This window comes from Drosophila kikkawai, unplaced genomic scaffold (genome assembly GCF_030179895.1).
Source record: "Drosophila kikkawai strain 14028-0561.14 unplaced genomic scaffold, DkikHiC1v2 scaffold_124, whole genome shotgun sequence".
Taxonomy (NCBI): Eukaryota; Metazoa; Arthropoda; class Insecta; order Diptera; family Drosophilidae; genus Drosophila; species Drosophila kikkawai.
The window spans coordinates 28,323-44,756 of record NW_027222454.1 but is presented as its reverse complement, the minus strand read 5'-3'; the positions used below and the strand labels follow the sequence as shown (position 1 = coordinate 44,756).

The following is a 16,434-nucleotide window of genomic DNA, read 5'->3' as shown; positions in this document are numbered from 1 at the left end:
CCCAGAAGAAGCCATGGACACTACTGCATCAACATCTTTATACTCCACTCGCTCCGAAATCTCTGACGAACTAAAACTAAAGATATACACAGCTAAGTCCAATAAACTAGGTATTCCCCTGAAATCAAAAGAAAAAAACACCCAAAAGACGAAAACCGAAAAAAAAAAAAAATAAAAAAATAGCAGAACTAATGAGTACCGACGAGGAACTCGACCTATAATAATATTAAATAATAAATCTAACTTTAAGTAAACTCTCCTTATGCTAAATATACTACAACTTAATATTAATGGTTACCTAAATAATTACAATTACCTACAAATACTTATAAAAAACAAATACCCCAAAATCATATCTATTCAAGATACCCACCTCCAATCTACCAACAATATCCCGATCCCAATTAACTTCACTCTATATCACACAAATAACTCTAACAACCCCTACGGCGGAGTAGCACTTTTACTTCACAACTCTTTAGAACAACAACAAACTTAAATTAGCAACATTAGTTTTGATTCAATAGCCGTAACTTTAAACTCTAAGATTAAATTCACCATAATTTCTAGCTACATACCACCAAACAAAAAATTTACTTTACAAGATTTGCATGACACTTACAACTTTATCGACACTCCACTCTTAATAACAGGCGACTTTAACAGCTGGCACAAAAGCTGGGCTCGCAAAACAATAACCCACGAGGCAACATACTATTCAAATTCATAAACCAGTCTGTATTAAACACACTTAATGACGGCTCACCCACCCACTTCACTACACACCACACATTCACCCACATCGACCTCTCAATCGCTTCTCCGGAAATAAAACTTCACTCCAAATGGTCAATTGACAGTCACCTCTCAGGAAGCGACCACTTCCCGATTTCGATTGTACTTTTTGAAAACGAAACAATTGACTCTTCCATAACCAAGCCAAAATTTAACATAGAAAAAGCTGATTGGCCTCTATACCAATCAGTAGTCAAACAATTTTCCGACAACAGACCACCCAGCTTACAAATAAACAAAGAAGCAGCCAACCTCTGCTCTATAATACGGCACAGCGCGCACCTTTCTATTCCGCAATACCACCTAAAAACATCCAAGCAGGTCCCTTGGTGGGACAATGAGCTTAAAACATTAAAAAACAACAAAAGAAAAGCCTGGCAAACCATGTGCCAAAATATAAACACAGCAAATATTATTACATATAAAAGAGCGAATGCCAAACTAAAACGAGAAATAAAAATAAAAAAACGAAAAGCTTTATTTGAATTTACCTCCGACATAAATTCACAAACCCCAATACCAATATTATGGAAAAAAATCAATCGATTCTGTGGCCTCAAAACCCACTTACAAATTCACTGTCTTGCCAACCCCCGCAACCCATCTCAAACCTATACAAAACCAAAAGATATCTCTAAAGCATTATGCGAACAGTGGTCAAACGCTTCACTTAATAATAATTTTCATACGGAATTTAGGTCACACAAAGATAACATAAACTTGAATATTACTCACGACACAACCCCCCTTACCCTACCATTGGAATCTGAAATATCTATCATTGAACTAAGAGCCGCCATTAATCAGCTTAAAGGTAAAACTCCCGGTAGAGACCGTATAAGCTATCAAATGATAAAGAATCTACCAGATATAGCCATGCATAGACTACTAAAATTCTATAACAACATCTTTAACACATACATTCCACAACAGTTCAAAGTAAGCATCATAATACCCATATTAAAACCCGCCTCAGACAAAACAGCAATATCATCTTATCGACCCATATCCCTGAATAGCTGCTTATCCAAAGTTATGGACAAAATAATTTCCAAAAGACTATGGTGGCTAGTCAACAACAGCCAGCTACTCGATAGTCGTCAAATGGGCTTTAGGAAGGGAAAGTCGGTATCAGATACCCTAGCCTCGCTAGACTACCTGACTACCGCAACCCTATCGAGAAAAAACCACCTATCCTTAATCTCGCTCGATTTCTTAAAAGCATTTGACAGAATTGGAATTCACACCATAATAGATGAACTTACAACCTGGAAATTAGGACAGAAAATGATGAACTACATAACAAACTTTTTAACAAATAGAAAAATTTCCGTTCAGATCCAAAATATTCAGTCACAACCTCTACCACTGGAAAATGAAATCCCACAAGGATCTCCACTCTCCGTTATCCTATTTGCAATCGCTTACAACAAACTAAATAAAATAATAGGCCTTCACAAATCTTTCGAATTCACCGCATACGCCGACGACTATACAATATTAAAAAAACTAAAAAAAACAGAAAACACTTTATATATAAACCCTCTGCTCACTGACATACAAGAATGGTGCAATTACTCCGGAGCAACTCTCTCTATACCGAAAACAAAACATTTACACATTTGTCGTAAAAAAAAGTGCAATTTTGAAATTATTAACAACCTTGACATAAAGACCGTAAAATCCTTAAAAATACTTGGTATTACCTTAACTAATAATTATAAATGGGACAAGCACATAGAACAACTAGTAATCCAAATACCCAAAAGGCTAAATGTTATTAAATGTCTCTCTAGCAACAGTTTTAATTGTAATATTAATACTATTATTTATGTTATCAACACAATCATAATGTCAAAAATTGACTACGGTCTGTTTCTATATGGAAGAGCACCAAAATCAAAACTGATCAAAATAAAAACCATATACCACTCAGCTGTTAGAATAGCCTTCGGAGCCTTTCGCTCAACACCAATCAACAACCTACTCTATGAATCCAACATTAAGCCAATAGAACACAGAACTAAACACGCCTTATTAAAAAACTTTAAACTTATATCTTTAGCAAAAAAAACTCCGTTAGAACATATAATAAAAAAAATCTTGAAAGCAAAACGTACCCCTAAACTATTATCTTCTCTACAAGAAACCATAAATAGCGGCAAAACGATTCACCTAGATCCAACCCCCATTAAAATTAATAAACAAACAAAACCCACATGGCCCTATAACTACTACCCCAAAATAAATAAATCATTACAAACCTCAGTCAAATCTGACACACCACCAATTGTTTACTACCAAAAATTTCAAGAAATAAAACATAGCCTCAAATACCACACCTTTCTGTACACAGACGGCTCTAAATCCGACCACGGGGTAACCTACAGTGTAACCTCCACACATTCCATCATAACCCAGCAAATGCTCCCACCTTACTCGTCGATTTTTACTGCCGAGATAGCAGCTATCCTCTGCGCATGTAGATACGCAGAAAAACATAAGGGAAAATTCGCTATATGCACCGACTCTCTGTCTGTCCTTACAGCACTAGAGAATCCCAATAACTACAACTACTACACTCTTGAAATTAAAAAAATAATCTCTAAATATAAAAACAAATTTTCTTTGATATGGGTACCAGGACATTGCGGTATTAACGGAAATGAATTTGCAGACAAAGCGGCTAAGGAAGCAACGAAATTGCCATTAATATCCGAAAAAAATCATAACACACCTGACACTCTGAAATATATCAGTGAACATATGAGATCCCAATACGACCAAATCTGGAACCACACATCCCAGCACTACAAACTCATTAACCCAAAAAAACTAAACAATATTGAACTTCTAAGCAAAACATTCTCTCGATTAGACACTATCAAATTTATGAGACTTCGCCTCGGACACTCTAAATTGACACACAGCTGCCTCTTTGACAAAACTTCACCGCCTACATGCCAACATTGTAACCAAACCTTAACCCTAATCCACATATTCCTAGAATGTCCTATTCACGATGAACCTAGAAAAAAATTCCTCCAAAATAACATAGAACAAATTCTAAACCCAATAAATGCTGTAACGACCATTAAATTCCTTAAATCAATCAACATTTACAACAATATATAATCCTAACATTATCAAAACACAATACACATATATTTAATTTTATCAACATATTATGTACATACTAGCATACATACACAATCATACCCTTAGTATATAAAAATTATTAGTGTAAATACCTTATTCATTTAATCACTCAACTAATATTGTTAATTATAGCAAATGTATAACTTAAGCAGAAGGCCATTGTAGCTATTGCTTAACAAAAAAAAAAACAAAATTATCCACACTTTGTAATTGCGGATAATTTCTTTATAATAATAATAATAAAAATTACAAATTCTGAAGTGGATTCAGGCATTATTAGCTGAGTTGTGAACTTTTTGTTTTCAAATTTACAATTGAGTATGCAAATGTATTAGCCGTGTAAAAACTATTGTAGCAGGCCAGTTGATGTTATTATGATCTGGTCACACGATTGTTGGGCTACGCTCTCTGAGAGAGCAGGTTACTCTCTCTCTCAGAGAGCGCTGCTTATGAATTTCGGGGGTTGAAAGGCACGCGGCCTGAGAGTGAGAGATCACTGTTTTTGGAGAAGTTGAAAAGAGAAGACGTAGATCGTGAACAAAAAGCAAGAAAGAGAACTGTAAAATAATATAAGAAACATTTAATACGAAATTATAAGCATAAATAAAAGAAACTTATAAATAATAACATACGGCCACAATCTCAGAAGTGGGATCGAGGAAAAAATTTTTTTTGTGCACGCCAACTACAAATAACTATAATGGATTTGGACATTAATAAAGTGACGGTGGCTCAGCTGAAAAGATGGCTAGAGTGTTTAAACTTGTCGACGAAGGGGTCAAAAGCTGATCTGTACTCCCGGATATGTGCGATTCCACCCGAAAGCCGAGGTAGTGCTCCAATGATGAACCAGGTGGAGGAGGAGCAAGAAATTCTGGACGAAGAGGCGGAAGGGGCAGCGGTGGAGAAGCGAGTGAAGCAGAATCGGACGGAACTGGCTCGTGGCATGGCAACTATGGAGGAGCTGCATCGGGAAATCGAGAAGGCAAGGAAGGTTCTCGAGAATCTTCAGCAGCAGATCGACAGCGTCAGTTCGAGAACAAGCGACGCGCGACCAAGCGGCGCCAGAAACGACATGTCTGAGCATAACGGCGAAGTGTGCGAAAGAGATGGCGAGCGTAGCAACGGTGCGGCAGATGATGTCCGTATGAGCGAAAGAGATGGCGAGCGAAGCGAAGCGAATGAGGCAGAGAGGAATGAAAGAGACGCCAGCGAGAATTCTGGAAATTTCGGACGAAACGCCAACGGGCAAAACGGCAGCAGCGACGCTAACAGTGGAAGAGGCGTTCGAGACGATTTTTCGTCAGCCGGATTTGGCTTGGCAAAGGAAATCCTATTGGATTTTTCGGAAAACATGTCTGTTCGTGCCTGGGTCTCCCAATGGGAGAATGTTGCCAGATTGTATAAGCTAACGGACACCCAGAGTAGAGTTTTGCTGATTGGAAAACTGAAAGGCAGCGCGTTGCAGTGGCTACACGCAGATGCAACCCGGTTCGGAGAATCGACGAGTGCGCTGGTAGACCAGTTACTTTTTGCGTTTGGTGGCAACGAGTCGAAAGCAGAGTTGAGACGCAAATTTGAGGCGCGGCTATGGAAGCCAACTGAGAAGTTTGCAGTCTATTTCGAAGAAAAACGCAGGCTGGCACGAGAAGTCAACATGGAAGATGACGAACTGCTGGACGGACTTATTGTTGGCATTCCGGCGATAAATCTACGCAATCAGGCCAAGCTTCAGTGTTTCGAGAACCCAGGAAGGATGCTTAAAGCATTTGCCAACATAATGTTGCCGGTAAGAGCTGCTGGAGAGAAGAAGATGCACAACGCGAAGGATGAGCTGGCGATCAAGGAGACGCGTTGCTATAACTGCAACGGTAAAGGGCACTGGGCTCGAGACTGCATCAAATCGAAGAGGACTCCTGGGTCTTGCTATGGATGTGGGGCGATGGATCACATGATCAGCAAGTGCCCCCAAAACAAGAAGGATGCGGCAAATAATTACGTAAGATTGTTTAAAATTTTTGTTTATGAAAACTCTAACCAGCCAATTATTACAGAATGCTTGATCGATTCAGGAAGCCCAGTATCTTTGATAAAATTTTCTTATGTACCCAAAAATATTAGATTAGAGCCTCATGAAGAGCTATATTATGGAATAAATAAAAGCATACTAAGAAGTTATGGAAAAATGTTATGTTATGTAATGAAAGAAGAAATAAAGATTTATTTTAATTTAATTGCTGTGGCTAACGATTCAATGAGCTGTAATATTGTGCTGGGTAGGGACTTTATGGAGGCTTGTAATCTGAAAATTAATTTAGAAACTTTAAAAATGATCACCGTTGAGAGAATTGAAACCCAAATTGATAATAAGACAAATATTAGTTTATTGAATGACACTAAGGAACCTAAGGAAGCGGATGAAGAATGTGAGCAAGAAAGTTTAGAAAATGAAATGTTAGAAGAAAGTTTAGAAAATGAAATGTTAGAAGAAAGTTTAGAAAATGAAATGTTAGGAGAAAGTTTAGAAAATGAAATGTTAGGAGAAAGTTTAGAAAATGAAATGTTAGGAGAAAGTTTAGAAAGTGAAATTTTGAGAAAAGGTTTAGGAAATGAGATTTTAGAAGAAGAAAGGTTCGAAAGCAAAATTTTAGAAGAGACTTTAGGAAATAATAGGGACGATTTCACAAGAGAAATGATGAATATTAATATTTTAGAGGATGATGAAAAGGAAAGTTGCTTTATTATTGGTGAAAAAATTAGCTACAAGGATCGAGAGAAGTTTATTAAGTTGTTAGAGACACATTATGTTCAAGTCAAGCGACCTGAGAATCCGAAAATAAAATGTGAAATGAACATAGTGTTGGAAAACTCGAAACCATTTAGTTGCGCACCGAGGAGACTGTCATATAGTGAAAAAGAAGCACTGTTAAAAATGTTAGAAGAATACATTAGAGATGGAATTATTCAACCTAGTAAATCGGAGTATGCTTCTCCTATTGTATTAGTGAAGAAGAAGTCGGGGGAACTGAGACTTTGTATCGATTTTAGAAGATTGAACAAAATAATGTCAAAGGATAATTATCCGATACCATTGATTGATGACCTTTTGGATAATTTAGTAGGAAAATCTGTGTTTACGAAATTAGACCTTAAGAATGGCTATTTTCATGTATTTGTTAACAAAGAGTCAGTAAAATTTACGTCTTTTACCACCCCATTGGGGCAATTTGAGTTTTTGCGGATGCCGATGGGCTTAAAAACAGCTCCGCAGGTATTTCAGAGATTCGTTAATGACATATTTTCGGACATGATAAGGCAAAAGAAGGTGATCATATATATGGACGATATTTTAGTGGCAAGCAAAAGTTTAGAAGAACATTTAGAAGTTTTAGTAGAAGTATTTAGAAGGCTAGTAGAAAATAAATTAGAGTTGAGAATGGACAAATGCAAATTTTTACAAGACAAGGTTAAATATTTAGGTTTTCTGATTTCGAATGATGGGATTAAGGCTGACAGTAAAGGGTTAGAAGCGATACAAAATTTTCCGGTTCCAGGCAAGGTGCAAGCAGTTCAAAGTTTTTTAGGTCTTTGCTCGTATTTTCGGCGATTCATTAAGGATTTTTCGATATTAGCGAAACCGTTGTATGATTTGTTGAGAAAAGATAGAGTTTTTAAGTTCGAAGCAGAAGAATTGGATTGTTTTTCGTTGTTAAAGGCGAAATTAATGGAAGCGCCAGTTTTAGCGATATACGACTACAGAGATGATGTTGAGCTTCACTGTGATGCAAGCGCTTTAGGATTTGGAGCTGTGCTTCTTCAGAAAAAAGAGGACAACAAATTGCATCCTATTTTCTATTTTTCAAAAAGATCGACTGCAACAGAAGCAAAGTATCATAGTTTCGAGTTAGAGACTTTAGCCATAATTTACGCGTTAAGAAGGTTTAGAATATATTTACTAGGCAAACGTTTTAAAATTGTAACAGACTGCAACTCTTTAACGTTAACGCTCAATAAGATTGAGTTAAACCCAAGAATAGCACGGTGGGCTCTAGAATTGCAAGAGTTCGACTATGAATTAAAGCATAGATCAGGCAAACAAATGCAGCATGTAGATGCATTAAGCAGATGCAACAACATAATGATAGTGGAGACAAATACATTCGAAACAAATTTAGTAATTTGTCAATCAAAAGATGCAAAGGTTCAAGAAATTAGGAAAATGTTAGAAAGCAGCGAGCATAAGATATACGAAATGAGAAATGGAGTAATTTATAGGAAAAGTAATGACAACCGATTATTATTTTATGTACCGAATCGAATGGAGGAACACGTGCTATACAAATACCATGACGAAATGGGTCATATTGGGAGGGATAAAATGTTAGATGTTATTGGGAAAAGCTACTGGTTTCCAAACATGAAGGACAAAGTAGTAGAGCATATTCAGAATTGTTTAAAGTGCATAGCTTATTCTCCGAAAGTGGGTAAAGGAGACGGACACTTACATAGCATACCCAAAGGCAATAAGCCTTTTGAGATCATTCATATAGACCATTATGGACCGGTAGATAGCAGCAGATTGAAAAAACATATATTTGTGGTGGTAGATGCTTTCACAAAGTTCGTTAGGTTGTACACAACAAAAACGACGAATACAAAAGAGGTGATAAATGCGTTAAAAGACTATTTTCGAGCGTACAGTAGACCGAAATGTATAATATCGGATCGAGGCAGTTGTTTTACATCGTCTGAGTTTACAGAGTTTATGGAAGATAGTAACGTTAAGCACATAAAAATTGCGACGGGCTCGCCTCAGGCAAATGGTCAAGTTGAACGAATAAATAGGAGTTTAGGACCCATGATAGCAAAACTGATAGAACCGGAAAAGGGTTTACATTGGGATAGAGTTATGGAAAAGGTTGAGTATTCGATGAATAATACGATGCATAATAGCATTAAGCTATGTCCTAGTGAAACATTATTTGGGATAACACAGAGAGGAGAAACATGTGACGAGCTAAAGGAAAGATTGGAAGATGAAGAAGAGAAAGGAAAGATTAGGAAAAACTTAGAAGATGAAGATGAGATTATTGAGGAAAACAGGAGAAATTTAGAAAAACTTAGAAGAAAATTAGAAGGGAAAGAAGAGATTAGAAATGAGTTAGAATTAGAAGAGAAAAGTATTGAGGAAAATAGAATAAATTTAGAACAAATTAGACAGAAAGCTGAAGTAACACAAAGACAGGCTCAAATGAAAAATGAAGAATACTACAATGCGAGAAAGAAGAAGGCAACAGAATATAAAGAAGGAGATTACGTTATGGTTAAGAATTTCGACTGTACTGTGGGTGCTGCAAGAAAGCTCATTCCGAAGACTAAGGGTCCTTATGTCATTGTAAAAGTTTTAAAAAATGATAGATATGTTCTTAAAGATATAGATGGGTTTCAGTTGTCTCGCAATCCATACCAAGGCGTGTGGAGTGCAAATAACATTAGACATTGGATAAAATCATAATATAATGATAAAATATGTAATTGTAATATTGTAAAGTAAAGAAAAACAAATTGTAATATTGAAATTGTAAATATGTTAAAATTGTAATTAAGTTATAGCATTAAGTCAGAGATAGAGGGCTATCTCAAAGTCAGGACGGCCGAGTTGTAGCAGGCCAGTTGATGTTATTATGATCTGGTCACACGATTGTTGGGCTACGCTCTCTGAGAGAGCAGGTTACTCTCTCTCTCAAAGAGCGCTGCTTATGAATTTCGGGGGTTGAAAGGCACGCGAGTGAGAGATCACTGTTTTTGGAGAAGTTGAAAAGAGAAGACGTAGATCGTGAACAAAAAGCAAGAAAGAGAACTGTAAAATAATATAAGAAACATTTAATACGAAATTATAAGCATAAATAAAAGAAACTAATAAATAATAACATACGGCCACACTATTATAAATACAAATTCTGAAGTGGATATATGCATTATTATCTGAGTTGTGAACTTTTTGTTTACAAATTTACAATTGAGTATGCAAATGAATTAGCCTTTTAAAAACTAATATAAGTACAAATTCTGCCGTGGATACATGCATTATTAGCGGAGTTGTGAACTTTTTGTTTACAAATTTACAATTGAGTATGCAAATGTATTAGCCATGTAAAAACTAATATAAATACAAATTCTGAAGTGAATACAGGCATTATTAGCTGAGTTGTGAACTTTTTGTTTACAAATTTACAATTGAGTATGCAAATGTATTAGCCGTGTAAAAACTAATATAAATACAAATTCTGAAGTGGATACAGGCATTATTAGCTGAGTTGTGAACTTTTTGTTTACAAATTTACAATTGAGTATGCAAATGTATTAGCCTTGTAAAAACTAATATAAATACAAATTCTGAAGTGGATACATGCACTATTAGCGGAGTTGTGAACTTTTTGTTTACAAATTTACAATTGAGTATACAAATGTATTAGCCGTGTAAAAACGAATATAAATACAAATTCTGAAGTGGATACAGGCATTATTAGCTGAGTTGTGAACTTTTTGTTTACAAATTTACAATTGAGTATGCAAATGTATTAGCCTTGTAAAAACTAATATAAATACAAATTCTGCCGTGGATACATGCATTATTAGCGGAGTTGTGAACTTTTTGTTTACAAATTTACAATTGAGTATGCAAATGTATTAGCCATGTAAAAACTAATATAAATACTAAATTCTGAAGTGGATACAGGCATTATTAGCTGAGTTGTGAACTTTTTGTTTACAAATTTACAATTGAGTATGCAAATGTATTAGCCTTGTAAAAACTAATATAAATACAAATTCTGAAGTGGATACAGGCATTATTAGCTGCGCTGTGAACTTTTTGTTTACAAATTTACAATTGAGTATGCAAATGTATTAGCCGTGTAAAAACGAATATAAATACAAATTCTGCCGTGGATACATGCACTATTAGCGGAGTTGTGAACTTTTTGTTTACAAATTTACAATTGAGTATACAAATGTATTAGCCGTGTAAAAACGAATATAAATACAAATTCTGCCGTGGATACATGCATTATTAGCGGAGTTGTGAACTTTTTGTTTACAAATTTAGAATTGAGTATGCAAATGTATTAGCCATGTAGAAACTATTATAAATACAAATTCTGAAGTGGATACAGACATTATTAGCTGAGTTGTGAACTTTTTGTTTACAAATTTACAATTGAGTATGCAAATGTATTAGCCTTGTAAAAACTAATATAAATACAAATTCTGAAGTGGATACAGGCATTATTAGCTGAGCTGTGAACTTTTTGTTTACAAATTTACAATTGAGTATGCAAATGTATTAGCCGTGTAAAAACGAATATAAATACAAATTCTGCCGTGGATACATGCACTATTAGCGGAGTTGTGAACTTTTTGTTTACAAATTTACAATTGAGTTTACAAATGTATTAGCCGTGTAAAAACGAATATAAATACAAATTCTGTAGTGGATACAGGCATTATTAGCTAAGTTGTGAACTTTTTGTTTACAAATTTACAATTGAGTATGCAAATGTATTAGCCTTGTAAAAACTAATATAAGTACAAATTCTGCCGTGGATACATGCAATATTACCTGAGTTGTGAACTTTTTGTTTACAAATTTATACCTGAGTATGCAAATGTATTAGCCATGTAAAAACTAATATAAATACTAAATTCTGAAGTGGATACAGGCATTATTAGCTGAGTTGTGAACTTTTTGTTTACAAATTTACAATTGAGTATGCAAATGTATTAGCCATGTAAAAACTAATATAAATACTAAATTCTGAAGTGGATACAGGCATTATTAGCTGAGTTGTGAACTTTTTGTTTACAAATTTACAATTGAGTATGCAAATGTATTAGCCTTGTAAAAACTAATATAAATACAAATTCTGAAGTGGATACAGGCATTATTAGCTGAGCTGTGAACTTTTTGTTTACAAATTTACAATTGAGTATGCAAATGTATTAGCCGTGTAAAAACGAATATAAATACAAATTCTGCCGTGGATACATGCACTATTAGCGGAGTTGTGAACTTTTTGTTTACAAATTTACAATTGAGTATACAAATGTATTAGCCGTGTAAAAACGAATATAAATACAAATTCTGAAGTGGATACAGGCATTATTAGCTGAGTTGTGAACTTTTTGTTTACAAATTTACAATTGAGTATGCAAATGTATTAGCCTTGTAAAAACTAATATAAGTACAAATTCTGCCTTGGATACCTGCATTATTACCTGAGTTGTGAACTTTTTGTTTACAAATTTCATTATTAGCTGAGATGTGAACTTTTTGTTTACAAATTTACAATTGAGTATGCAAATGTATTAGCCGTAAAAAAACTATTATAAATACAAATTCTGAAGTGGATACATGCATTATTAGCGGAGTTGTGATCTTTTTGTTTACAAATTTACAATTGAGTATGCAAATGTATTAGCCATGTAAAAACTAATATAAATACAAATTCTGAAGTGAATACAGGCATTATTAGCTGAGTTGTGAACTTTTTGTTTACAAAGTTACAATTGAGTATGCAAATGTATTAGCCTTGTAAAAACTAATATAAATACAAATTCTGAAGTGGATATATGCACTATTATCTGAGTTGTGAACTTTTTGTTTACAAATTTACAATTGAGTATGCAAATGTATTAACCTTGTAAAAACTAATATAAATACAAATTCTAAAGTGGATACATGCATTATTAGCTGAGTTGTGAACTTTTGTTTACAAATTTACAATTGAGTATGCAAATGTATTAGCCTTGTAAAAACTAATATAATTACAAATTCTGAAGTGGATTCAGGCATTATTAGCTGAGTTGTGAACTTTTTGTTTTCAAATTTACAATTGAGTATGCAAATGTATTAGCCGTGTAAAAACTATTATAAATACAAATTCTGAAGTGGATATATGCATTATTATCTGAGTTGTGAACATTTTGTTTACAAATTTACAATTGAGTATGCAAATGAATTAGCCTTTTAAAAACTAATATAAGTACAAATTCTGCCGTGGATACATGCATTATTAGCGGAGTTGTGAACTTTTTGTTTACAAATTTACAATTGAGTATGCAAATGTATTAGCCATGTAAAAACTAATATAAATACAAATTCTGAAGCCGTGTAAAAACTATTATAAATACAAATTCTGAAGTGGATATATGCATTATTATCTGAGTTGTGAACTTTTTGTTTACAAATTTACAATTGAGTATGCAAATGAATAAGCCTTCTAAAAACTAATATAAGTACAAATTCTGCCGTGGATACATGCATTATTAGCGGAGTTGTGAACTTTTTGTTTACAAATTTACAATTGAGTATGCAAATGTATTAGCCATGTAAAAACTAATATAAATACAAATTCTGAAGTGAATACAGGCATTATTAGCTGAGTTGTGAACTTTTTGTTTACAAATTTACAATTGAGTATGCAAATGTATTAGCCTTGTAAAAACTAATATAAATACAAATTCTGAAGTGGATACATGAATTATTAGCTGAGTTGTGAACTTTTTGTTTACAAATTTATACCTGAGTATGCAAATGTATTAACCTTGTAAAAACTAATATAAATACAAATTCTGAAGTGGATACATGCATTATTAGCTGAGTTGTGAACTTTTTGTTTACAAATTTACAATTGAGTATGCAAATGTATTAGCCTTGTAAAAACTAATATAAATACAAATTCTGAAGTGGATACATGAATTATTAGCTGAGTTGTGAACTTTTTGTTTACAAATTTATACCTGAGTATGCAAATGTATTAACCTTGTAAAAACTAATATAAGTACAAATTCTGCCGTGGATACATGCATTAGTACCTGAGTTGTGAACTTTTTGTTTACAAATTTCATAATTAGCTGAGATGTGAACTTTTTGTTTACAAATTTACAATTGAGTATGCAAATGTATTAGCCGTAAAAAAACTATTATAAATACAAATTCTGAAGTGGATACAGACATTATTAGCTGAGCTGTGAACTTTTTGTTTACAAATTTACAATTGAGTATGCAAATGTATTAGCCGTGTAAAAACTATTATAAATACAAATTCTGAAGTGGATATATGCATTATTATCTGAGTTGTGAACTTTTTGTTTACAAATTTACAATTGAGTATGCAAATGAATAAGCCTTCTAAAAACTAATATAAGTAAAAATTCTGCCGTGGATACATGCATTATTAGCGGAGTTGTGAACTTTTTGTTTACAAATTTACAATTGAGTATGCAAATGTATTAGCCATGTAAAAACTAATATAAATACAAATTCTGAAGTGAATACAGGCATTATTAGCTGAGTTGTGAACTTTTTGTTTACAAATTTACAATTGAGTATGCAAATGTATTAGCCTTGTAAAAACTAATATAAATACAAATTCTGAAGTGGATATATGCACTATTATCTGAGTTGTGAACTTTTTGTTTACAAATTTACAATTGAGTATGCAAATGTATTAACCTTGTAAAAACTAATATAAATACAAATTCTAAAGTGGATACATGCATTATTAGCTGAGTTGTGAACTTTTGTTTACAAATTTACAATTGAGTATGCAAATGTATTAGCCTTGTAAAAACTAATATAATTACAAATTCTGAAGTGGATTCAGGCATTATTAGCTGAGTTGTGAACTTTTTGTTTTCAAATTTACAATTGAGTATGCAAATGTATTAGCCGTGTAAAAACTATTATAAATACAAATTCTGAAGTGGATATATGCATTATTATCTGAGTTGTGAACATTTTGTTTACAAATTTACAATTGAGTATGCAAATGAATTAGCCTTTTAAAAACTAATATAACTACAAATTCTGCCGTGGATACATGCATTATTAGCGGAGTTGTGAACTTTTTGTTTACAAATTTACAATTGAGTATGCAAATGTATTAGCCATGTAAAAACTAATATAAATACAAATTCTGAAGTGGATACAGATATTATTAGCTGAGCTGTGAACTTTTTGTTTTCAAATTTACAATTGAGTATGCAAATGTATTAGCCGTGTAAAAACTATTATAAGTATGCAAATGTATTAACCTTGTAAAAACTAATATAAATACAAATTCTAAAGTGGATACATGCATTATTAGCTGAGTTGTGAACTTTTGTTTACAAATTTACAATTGAGTATGCAAATGTATTAGCCTTGTAAAAACTAATATAATTACAAATTCTGAAGTGGATTCAGGCATTATTAGCTGAGTTGTGAACTTTTTGTTTTCAAATTTACAATTGAGTATGCAAATGTATTAGCCGTGTAAAAACTATTATAAATACAAATTCTGAAGTGGATATATGCATTATTATCTGAGTTGTGAACATTTTGTTTACAAATTTACAATTGAGTATGCAAATGAATTAGCCTTTTAAAAACTAATATAAGTACAAATTCTGCCGTGGATACATGCATTATTAGCGGAGTTGTGAACTTTTTGTTTACAAATTTACAATTGAGTATGCAAATGTATTAGCCATGTAAAAACTAATATAAATACAAATTCTGAAGCCGTGTAAAAACTATTATAAATACAAATTCTGAAGTGGATATATGCATTATTATCTGAGTTGTGAACTTTTTGTTTACAAATTTACAATTGAGTATGCAAATGAATAAACCTTCTAAAAACTAATATAAGTACAAATTCTGCCGTGGATACATGCATTATTAGCGGAGTTGTGAACTTTTTGTTTACAAATTTACAATTGAGTATGCAAATGTATTAGCCATGTAAAAACTAATATAAATACAAATTCTGAAGTGAATACAGGCATTATTAGCTGAGTTGTGAACTTTTTGTTTACAAATTTACAATTGAGTATGCAAATGTATTAGCCTTGTAAAAACTAATATAAATACAAATTCTGAAGTGGATACATGAATTATTAGCTGAGTTGTGAACTTTTTGTTTACAAATTTATACCTGAGTATGCAAATGTATTAACCTTGTAAAAACTAATATAAATACAAATTCTGAAGTGGATACATGCATTATTAGCTGAGTTGTGAACTTTTTGTTTACAAATTTACAATTGAGTATGCAAATGTATTAGCCTTGTAAAAACTAATATAAATACAAATTCTGAAGTGGATACATGAATTATTAGCTGAGTTGTGAACTTTTTGTTTACAAATTTATACCTGAGTATGCAAATGTATTAACCTTGTAAAAACTAATATAAGTACAAATTCTGCCGTGGATACATGCATTATTACCTGAGTTGTGAACTTTTTGTTTACAAATTTCATTATTAGCTGAGATGTGAACTTTTTGTTTACAAATTTACAATTGAGTATGCAAATGTATTAGCCGTAAAAAAACTATTATAAATACAAATTCTGAAGTGGATACAGACATTATTAGCTGAGCTGTGAACTTTTTGTTTACAAATTTACAATTGAGTATGCAAATGTATTAGCCG

General features: G+C 33.0%; 2 protein-coding genes across 2 annotated transcripts; both read left to right on the top strand.

Annotated features, from left to right (window-relative positions):
- The first annotated feature begins 4,654 nt into the window (after positions 1 to 4,654).
- Positions 4,655 to 5,474, top strand: LOC138929302 (uncharacterized). Its single transcript, XM_070288752.1, has 2 exons — positions 4,655 to 5,314; positions 5,409 to 5,474. Exons 1-2 carry the CDS (start codon positions 4,655 to 4,657, stop codon positions 5,472 to 5,474), a joined length of 726 nt encoding a protein of 241 aa, XP_070144853.1.
- Positions 5,475 to 5,587: 113 nt separating this feature from the next.
- Positions 5,588 to 6,105, top strand: LOC121502026 (uncharacterized). Its single transcript, XM_041774643.2, has 2 exons — positions 5,588 to 5,953; positions 6,009 to 6,105. The coding sequence occupies exons 1-2, from the start codon at positions 5,612 to 5,614 to the stop codon at positions 6,015 to 6,017; spliced, it is 351 nt and encodes a 116-aa protein (XP_041630577.2). The 5' UTR covers positions 5,588 to 5,611; the 3' UTR covers positions 6,018 to 6,105.
- The last annotated feature ends 10,329 nt before the right edge of the window (positions 6,106 to 16,434 follow it).

What these genes read in the sequence shown, in the direction of transcription:
- LOC121502026 (XM_041774643.2), top strand. Translation starts at nt 5,612, where the DNA reads ATGGAAGATGACGAACTGCTGGACGGACTTATTGTTGGCATTCCGGCG.
- LOC138929302 (XM_070288752.1), top strand. Translation starts at nt 4,655, where the DNA reads ATGGATTTGGACATTAATAAAGTGACGGTGGCTCAGCTGAAAAGATGG. An exon ending in ATTTTTCGGAAAACATGTCT is followed by an intron (nt 5,315 to 5,408) that starts GTTCGTGCCTGG and finishes GAAAACTGAAAG; the next exon opens with GCAGCGCGTTGCAGTGGCTA.